This window comes from Engraulis encrasicolus, chromosome 11 (assembly GCF_034702125.1).
Source record: "Engraulis encrasicolus isolate BLACKSEA-1 chromosome 11, IST_EnEncr_1.0, whole genome shotgun sequence".
NCBI classification, from domain to species: Eukaryota; Metazoa; Chordata; class Actinopteri; order Clupeiformes; family Engraulidae; genus Engraulis; species Engraulis encrasicolus.
Genome location: NC_085867.1, coordinates 36,180,398 through 36,190,102, shown reverse-complemented (window position 1 = coordinate 36,190,102; position 9,705 = coordinate 36,180,398). Strand labels below are relative to the sequence as shown.

General features: G+C 45.2%; 1 protein-coding gene across 1 annotated transcript; it reads right to left on the bottom strand.

Moving 5' to 3' along the window:
* Window positions 1–7,808: 7,808 nt before the first annotated feature.
* LOC134458959 (piggyBac transposable element-derived protein 4-like) lies at window positions 7,809–9,183 on the bottom strand. Its single transcript, XM_063211328.1, has one exon. It carries the CDS (start codon window positions 9,117–9,119, stop codon window positions 7,887–7,889), a length of 1,233 nt encoding a protein of 410 aa, XP_063067398.1. The 5' UTR covers window positions 9,120–9,183; the 3' UTR covers window positions 7,809–7,886.
* Between the last annotated feature and the right edge of the window lie 522 nt (window positions 9,184–9,705).

Sequence of the window (9,705 nt, the reverse complement as noted above, 5' to 3'; positions counted from 1 at the left end):
AGGCCCGGACTACCCTCCTCCGGTCAGTGGCCAATTATGCAGCCGGGGCAAATCGTCGGAGGATACCGGCACCTCCGTACCAAGTGGGACACAAGGTGTGGTTGTCCACTAAGGATCTGCCGCTCCGAGTGGAGTCTCGCAAGTTGGCACCCCGATACGTCGGCCCATTTCAAGTGGAGAAGGTGATCAGCAGGTCTGCCGTTCGACTCAAGCTCCCCGGCTCCATGAAGGTTCATCCTACCTTCCACGTTTCCAAACTGAAGCCGGTACACGAGAGTGACCTGGTCCCCGATGCTCAGCCACCACCTCCTCCTCGCATCATTGAGGGGGGCCCTGTTTACACGGTTGCACGTCTCCTCCGGTCTCGTCGGCGAGGCAGGGGGATCCAATACCTGGTAGACTGGGAGGGTTACGGCCCGGAAGAAAGGATGTGGGTGCCTGCCAGCAGGATTGTGGATCCTGCTTTGGTTGTGGAGTTTCACCGTCTCCATCCCGACCAGCCCTCCCTTCGGAGGGGTCGCCCCAAGGGGGTTGAACGCGCCCCTAACCGTCCGGCTGTTCAGCTGGCAAGACCTGTACCTGCACCCGTCCCTGTCCCTGCACCTGCGCTCGCTCCTGGCCGAGACTCTGACCCTGTGCCTGCACCTGCCCCTGGCCCCGACTCCGACCCTGATCTGTCTGTGTCTGATGTCGCCTCCACTGCTGGAGACGTTGAGATGGATGAGTTGCCCTCGGAGGGGGTGGCGATGGATTCCGACGGGTCTGAAGAGTTCTAGCCCTCCTCCGGTTCCCCCTTCCGCCCTCCCTGCCTTGGTGGTTCCATTTTGGGACTTCTGGGGCCGTCCCTAAGGGGGGGGGTTCTGTCATGAATTCTCTCTGCCTGCCCCATAACAACACTCAAATTGGTCCTATCTCTTGCTCTCCACTCTGCCTGATTACGTACACCTGTTCCTACTCTGCTCTACTTCACTCTCTGCTTTGCCTAATCACCTTCACCTGTCTCCACTCTGCTCTGCTCCACTTACCCTCGTTAACTCTCCAGCTGCACTGCATTTACCATTAACCCCTCTCTGTATATAAAGCTCCCTGTTTCAGTCATCTCTTGTCAGATCGTCTGCAAGCATCCTCAGAACCCGTCTGCTCCAGCTTACTCTGACTCCTGATCCCGGACCCGTTTTCTCTCTTCGACTCTCCGACTGCTCACCATCCCCGGTAAATCGACCAGCCTTCTGTCTAACGTATACGATTTTGGATATCCCCTGCATTGTACTGCTGCTCCTCTTCACCTGCTCTGTTGTGTGTGTTTCCCCCAGGACTCCCCGGACTCTCCAGCTCTCGGCATCGCTGCTCCACTCCCGGGGGAACACACACACAGACAACACGGAACCCCTGGAACCACGGTGACCCCCGTAACCCAGGTGACCTTGCACTCCTGTTAACCCCTTGTATTCCTGGTGACCCTGCAATCCTGACAACCCTGGTGAACCCCGAACCCTGAGACCCCCTGGACCCCCTGGACCCCCTGGACCCCCTGGAAACCCTGGACCCCCTGGACCCCTTGGAACCCCTGGACCCTCATTCATTCATTCCCAACTCCCCTTTCTCCCTAAACAATAAAATCCCTTCTGGGGTTCGTGAAACGCATCTGGTTCTCCTGTCTCGTACATTACAACCGGGAATCGAACCTGGGTTGGCCGAGTGGTAAACATGTGCTCTACCATATCAGCCACGGTAGGGCCAAAGTGGTACATTTAAAATGGGTCCGTGCAACATAATATCAACATTCTATAACAGAACAGTATGCTTCTGGTTTTCAGCTCTCCCCGTGCAGCTGGAGCAGGACTCCTCCCATCCCGTAGCTACTCACATCCGCTGACACTGCAGTCGGTCTCTATGGATCATAGTGGACCAGTGCAGGTGAGGTGATGAGGGCTTCTTTAAGCGCTGAAACACTCGCTGCTGTGGTTGGACTCATGTCCAGGCCATCTTCCCCTTTAGGAGACCGTAGAGTGGGCCTGCGACAGTTGTCATGTCTGGAATGTATTTGCTCATGTAATTAATCATGCCTAATGCCCATTTCAGTTCATGTACATTGGTGGGCGAATCTTAACTCCCTGATGGTGCTCGCCTTCTCAAGGTCTGCTCTAACCCCGTTGGCATCCACAATGTGGCCTAGGAAGCGTAGCTGTGGTTGTGCATAAACACATTTTTCCTCGTTCAGCTTATAGGGCTCTGCATACTTCACGTGCGCACTTTGGCGCATTTGGCGCGAGAACCATTAAAATGTGGCAGACCATTCATAGTCAAAAGCGCCATTTACAGGCTTTTGCTTGCATTTGCGGAAGTGTGCCCTCTGCTGTTCATGAGAGAAACAGCAGATTCTGTATAAAAATAGAAAGCCAAACACGACTGCTGTAATGCTACTGAACGTCTGACTTATGACTTGTCACAATGAAACGTCATCCATGTACCCTGCGAGTCCTCCCAGGCCATCTAGCACATTTGTGTTTCCATGCCAAAGGGGACCCCGGTTTGAGTCTGGCCGGGGTCATTTCCCAGCCCTGCCACATCTCTCTCTCTCCCAGTCATTTCCTGTTTACTCTCACACTGTCCTATAATAATAAAGGTCGAAAAGCAATTTCTATCATTGGAGCAGGGCTCTATAGTGCAACCAATTTGGTCGCACATGCGCCCTAATTTTCCAATGGTGTGCTAAAAAAAAAATCGGAGGTTGCACCGGCACAACCAGTCTTTTTGGGGGGGAAACACGCAACTCTGAAAGTCTACTTGGGTTCTGTCTGCGCCTCATATCGAGGTTTAAACAAATCAGAATTGAGGCAGGGGGAGCCTTCATCTGGTTGGTCGTAGTCCAGTGTGTGTGAGCGTGGGCTTGCGTGTACCTGCCAGAATGAGCTACCAAAACATAAGCAATTAGCTAAGAGAACATAGCGGAGCTTAAGCTTGTGTTTTTGGAAGTTCAAAATGGCGGACCATGGAGAAGATCCCCCTTTTCATGTATGAAAATTGCAATTTTTTTTAACTTAGTTTGATGGTGTTGGTAAGTATTCATGAAAAAGGTTACATTAGTGAATGGGGAGCATGAATTCTGGAAATAAACAACTAAAAATCTCACACAGTGTCCCTTAAAAGCCAACAGAACAAACTCTAGATCCAGGGCAATGCTCTGACACGGAGCCAACGCCATCATGTTCGGAGAATGAGCCGGAGATTGTCCCAAACACTGAGCCACAGCTCGTGGCTAAAAGGCGAAAGTATATGGGTGATTCCGCCGAATCGGTACATATTCCCTGTCCCTCACAGTAAAAAGTTGTCTTTCAAGGTGTCTTTTATTTGTTAATTATTGATGAAATCACATTATTTTCACATTGTTATTTTGTTCTAGGAGTAATGTAGCAGTTAGCAATGTTGTCAACATGCATAAGTGTAATATCTATTAAAAAAATGTTTTTAATTGAAATTAGTTTAAAATCATGAATATTTATTTACTTTTTGCCCTAATCAACAAGGAATGCTAATTTCGTTGAATATGTTACAGTTACAAGTTAAAGATATTACTAATTTTTTCTTTGGATGAGGGACAGGTATGTCACAGATATAAATAAGTTTGAATGCCATATAATGATTTATATTATAAACGAAACAGCCTGTGGCTTCAATAACTCACTTCAACACCTTCAAACTCTTCCTGTAATACAATACCAAGAAAAAGAGCTAAAAGGTTAGCCAAATTAAAAAAAAAAAAAAGGACTTAAAACAAAAAGATTGAGAGGAGTGAATTATGAATTGAGGAGGAGAGGTGAGGAGGGGACGAGTCATTGTGGGCTATTGTCTCTTATCGGCTGTTAATTAACTTCTGTATTTTGTTTTATGTGTTTCAGCGGCAACACCAGATGACGTTGTACATAGGTACAAAATTGTGCTGGGCACGTACCTGAAGACACCAAGTGTCCAAGTTGCCTGCAGAAGACATCAAATTGATAAAAACACCAGTGCACTGACCAGCATCATTGCTGAATTGCAGTTGGTGTGTCCAGAACAAATGCCTGAATTCACTACAGGAAACTTGAATGAATACTGTAAACAGGTGAAGGCAGTGGTGGATACGGATGTTGCTGTCCAACAGCAAATCAAGGACAAGAAAAAAAAAATGGCTCCTGCCTCCTGCCTATTGCCAATAAGTATAGATAGGGTTGCTCCTTGATTTGCTGTTGGACAGCAACATTAGCATTTAAACTGATACTGTCCTATGTTTGGGAATGAGCTCATATTACACTTCCCCTTGAGTTTAATTTAGTTTTAGTTTAGGCAATCATTGATTTTTGAAAACTATCAATCATATTTAAAATTGGTGTATATAAGACAGTTTACCACCTTTACAAACCCTGGCCAACGATTTTAACTGTATTAACCTTTAAGAACGTGGGTTTTTATTTTTCCAATGAACTCAGCTGGGTGGTTTTTTTTTGTCTGCTCCGCCAGTGTTCTACAGTAACATTCTATAGTGATTGTTAAGGTAGTCAGGAGATAAACAGAGCTAGCCAAGCGTGATCTAATTTTTTTACGTTTTGTTTTTGCTTCCGTAAGCCATTACTAGTTTATTATTTAAACATGTACAGTATCTGTACTAAATAAATTAAGAAACGGCCCTTTGTAATCATGCATGACGTCACTTTTGCGACGTAACATCCAATGAACTTTTGGTGACCTTTCGAAGCGACATGCAGCGACATGCATTTGCAGCTGCACACGCAGGGATTAAAGTTTTCCGTCGCTACGACGGATTTCCGTCAACTGGATTTTCGTTTGGACGGATTTCCGTCCATATAATTTATGTCAATTAATTTACAATTTTTACTTTCCAACTGAACTCAAATCGAGAGCACTCCTGGTCATGAGAAGGGGACGAGAGGTGTGTTTGGTGTACGGATTTAGTCATACACTCCACCACTGGTGGTGTGATACAACATTCACTCATCAGTAGTTTTGAGCCATCCCCTGTTCTTCCATGTTCCAAAAAAAGTACACGAGCGGTCAACAATTCGGTGGCGGCGCAGCGCGAGAGATAAAAAAAAAAAAAAAGAAAAGCCATCATTGTTGCTGATGGCAGAAAAGAAAATAAGTGTAATACTATGTCTTTAAAGTGCAATGACAATCGTTATGGACTGAGATTCCAATATGGGCTAATAAATAATGCATACCGGTATGCATGCATGGAACGCATAGCTGGAAGAAGGTAGGACACGTTTCCATTATCATTGCACCTGCCGTGGTAGATAGTTAGAAAAAAAGAATAGTTTACTTCGACTGCGCATGATGTCCTTTTCATTAAGGGTTTGCCTTTTAAGCATTGTGACTTTTACCAACATTATTCATAGCCCCAATGGGACGGCTATCATTGGCAGCTAGCTAGGATACCATGCGTTTCATCCTCAAAGTTTAGCGCGTTTGACTGGCTGCGTGTAGAACTAGCTCTAGTTGTCTGTCTGACGACGGATAATTTACAGTCTCATCTGTAATCATAGCAGATTAACTTTGTTGTTGCCGATATATATTTAAGAAATAAGTTAAAAATGGGTTGCATTTTACAGGGGTCACGGATAGGCTATCCCTGGCAGAGGCAATATTTTATGCCACGTCTTGTTCTGGGAAGTAGTGTTCTGATGGGTGGACTCATGGTCGATAAATGCCGTTTCGATGTTTGTTTCACTTTCAAGGCTTGTTGTAGGCTACTGTGTGATGCTGTTTATGCTAACTGGAATAGTGTGCAGCAACAGTTGTGTGCGCTTGTTTTTGAGTGGCTCAACGTCTGTGCCCATCTTCTCGGATGCGTTTCGTTTGAGTTCAGTTAGATTTGCGCACCGGGCACTCAGGACTGATGGGTGGATGATTTGCCTTGATTCGAGTGAAAAGTTGCGCGACAAGCTTATGTGTGTTACTTTTGTTAAACGATAGACGTGTGTCTGTGACTGGGTCGTGTCTGCTTGCGAAGCGTGCTTGGCACCGCACACCGAGAAGCAAAAAAGTAGCTATAGGTTTTCAAAACGGTAGAACACGGAGGTAGACTACCGCAACCTGTTTGTAAACGTCAACAAGTTATTTGTAACAGGATGAATAGTGAAAAAGGCAGAAGGGGAAAACATACAAATAACATACAAATAACCAACAACTAGTTTTCTCCCTCTGATTGCTATGCATTATTTTTTAAATGTCAGAAATACAACTGCAAGCAATGCGCACCAGTGCTTTCACCAGAACAGTGCTTGCCCGTTCTGATGTGAAAGACAAAATATAACCTACTACTACTACTACAAAAAAAACATAATGGGATCACTGTATCAACACATTGCAATTCCAAGTCAATAATTCTGTGATATCAGCTAGACCATTTTGAAACAACACTCATTGTGAATCCATTCTGCAAAATGTTGTGAACAATTCATAAACAATGGGTAGAAATAAGAGGAAAATAACCAAAACATGCCCCAAATTGCAGTTCAGTGTTTGCAGTCGGATATAGTATCCATTATCCCTCCATTCTCGGCCAGTTCTAGTCAATCTGGTGGCCCAGGCCTGCCCCCTTTTCCTCTTTCCTTTTTTGTATTTAGAAATTGGCATCTGTAAACATAGCATTGTAGGCCTACATCTGATTGAGCACATTTGATCTAGTACTTACTACCTACAGGTACATTCATACTGAGTGTATAGGCCTACTGAGTGTATGATGAATATTCATTGTTAATGTGAAGTGTAACGTTTTATGTTGGTTGAAGTTCTGATTTTGTGGCACTTTTTGGTATTACTGGCGCCCTCAAGACATAGGCCTATTCTGCTCTAGGCGACAGCCCTGTCTGCCTATGCCTAGCGCTGGCTCTGGCACCATTCTTTGCATAAAACCAGTGTATGTTTCGTTATGAGGGCAGCGCCTGGCTACATTGGTTTTCATAGGGTTACGGAGTGATACTCGATACGGTGCCTAACCGGCAAAAAAGTTCAGTCAGATGACTTTTTTTTTGCTTTAATCCCTGGAAGTAGCCCAGATATTACTTCAGTCCGATTTCCACCCTCTAGGATTTATTTGTCATCAAACTTCTTCACTTGGATTTTACCACCGGTAAGTGACCTAATATCTTCATTTGTTTAATTATTTCTCGGAAGCATGCTGAAGTTGCAGGATCACCATCTCATTTGAAGCCGTAGCTTATACAATTATTGTAGTACTTAGCGCTAGTTGTTTATCATTCTTGTAATTGCAACGGTATATAATATTTATTAGAATATGAGAAATAAAACACTTTGCAGGCCTAGCCATTGATGTCAGAGGCTCAGAGCTCGGTCGGCAGGCTACGTGTAGTCTACTATGGCACATCTGTCCAAAAGCTCATTCTCTGCAGCAGGTGAAACGATATTACATAACACATTTTCATTGGCTGTCACTGTCCGATAGAGGATGGAGCTTTGCAAAAGATGACACAGCCTAAAGTGATGTTTACAATGCAACATTTATCTTTTTTATTTCAAAGGACAAGTAAAATACAATCATTAATTCTTAAATTGTCTTTGTTCATAACTAGCAAGTCTTTTATAGAAAATAATTTCCGCAAAGGCCTACCCCCACCCCTCCTTGTATTATAATTATTCTTATACAGGTATGATTCAATACATATGACTACACAACATTGTAAAAAATGAGAGTGAGAGTAACATGTTTTTTTTTTTGACCAGGCAATGTGATGTAAACAGTGAACACAACACACACACACACACACACACACACACACACACACACACACACACACAGTAGAGACAATAACATTAGGAACAATTGTCAATTTATACTAATTATTGTTGTTGTTTTTTTTTTCAGATCAATAATGCTTGAGTGAATGATATTCCTCGAAGCAAGGGACAACGCAGAGGGCAACATCGCAGGCGACACACATATATTTGGTGACCATCCGGGCCTGTGGACGCCGTGTTGTCGTATGGCACACCCTGCAACGACGCCTTGTGCGACTCCCCTGCCCTGGCGTCTGGGTTAGAAGGGAAGGGAAGTGGCGAGCTGAGAGGCGGAGAGGATTGTCAAGTGTCGGACGCCCACCCGATGAAGCTCGCCGGGTCGTTTGGAAATCCTCCAGTAACTGATGCGCCAAATTCTCCCTGAAATGTGGGTACGTTATGTCCTGCTTTGTAATTTGGCGGTGGAGGACAAAGCTGTTGAATACAGCCACATCCAGGATGTAAAAAAACAGCTTTTTGTACCACTTGAAAGTCTTTCTGGAGCAATCAACAAATGTGTTCCGTTTATCCAAATTGTCCACAGACCCCATTTTTTTGTTGTATTCAAGGACACAGAGGGGCTTTGTAACCCTCTCCCCCGTGGCATAGTCCACTTTTCCTGTTGTCACCATGGTTCCCGAATGTACAGTGGACAGCACATAGACATCCCGCTTATCATGCCACTTTGTGGCCAGCATCTTTCCTGTGTTGAAGTGCTCCACCTCACCTTTTGTCATTTTGGCCCTGAATTTTGGCATTCCCTTCCGATTGGACCTGACGGTACCACAGGCGCCAGTCTTGTGATGTAGAAGGTGGGCAAAAAGGCTAGGGCTGCTGTACCAATTATCAATGTAAAGCACATGACCCTTGCCGAGAAAAGATTTCATCAATGTCAGTACAACAGACCCTGACATTCCCACATCACTGACCATTTCAATGTCTGTTGATTTCCCTGTGTAGATTATGAGGTCCTGGACATAGCCTGTCAAGACATCACACAAGACAAAGAGCTTGATGCCAAATCGGTGCCGCTTGGATGGGATGAACTGTTTGAAGGACAGCCGGCCTTTCCACTTCACCATGGACTCATCTATGCACAGATCTCGGGAGGGATAAAAGACTTCACTAAAGGATTTTATAATTGGGGCCAAGATGGATCGGATTTTTTGGAGGGGGTCAGTGGAGGTGATGCTGGTGAAGTGCAGACACCTCAGCAACAGCAGGTAGCGGTCCTGTGAAAAAACTGTCCCAAAGAATGGTGTGGAGAGCATGGGATTACTGGTCCAGTAATCGCGGATGTTGTTTTTTTTCACCAGACCCATCAGGAAAAGCACAGCCACAAAAGCATAAAGCTCGCCCACCGTGGTGTCCACCCACTTCCCCAGCTTTCCAAAGCAATTTTCCTGACAGTTCTCCCTCAGTACCTGTGCGTAGGCGTTTGTCTCCCTCACTATAGAGGCTACAGTGGACACACTCAGGAACATTTGGAAACACCCCAGCTCTGTTTTGGTGTCAGGCTGCTTCCTAATTTCCGACGCAGACCTGAAGATCAAGTTTGGGTCTGGCCTGAAGTCTCCTTGTTGTCTCCAGTCGAAGCCCTCACTGGACGGCTCCAGGGCCTCATCCTCCAGAGCTGTCAGATTTTCAGGCAGCTCATCGTCGGACGAGTCTTCCTCTGGAGTTCCCTCAGGTACCTCATCCATCTCGGTAGGGTCGATTGTGAAGATGGCCCTGATTTCTTCATCTGTAAGTTGACGTCTTTTCATTCTCGTTGTCATGTTTTCTCGCTTTTCTTCTTCTTCTTCTATAAGATTGTTGTGCTCGCTTTTACTCGTTTTCATTTATTTTTCTGAATGAATGAATGGAATCTTTGAGATGCCGGTAAAGTTATATAAAAAAAACTGTGGA

Bases quoted from the DNA above. Each gene is read 5' to 3' on its own strand.
- LOC134458959 (XM_063211328.1), bottom strand. From the start codon at position 9,119: ATGGGTCTGGTGAAAAAAAACAACATCCGCGATTACTGGACCAGTAAT.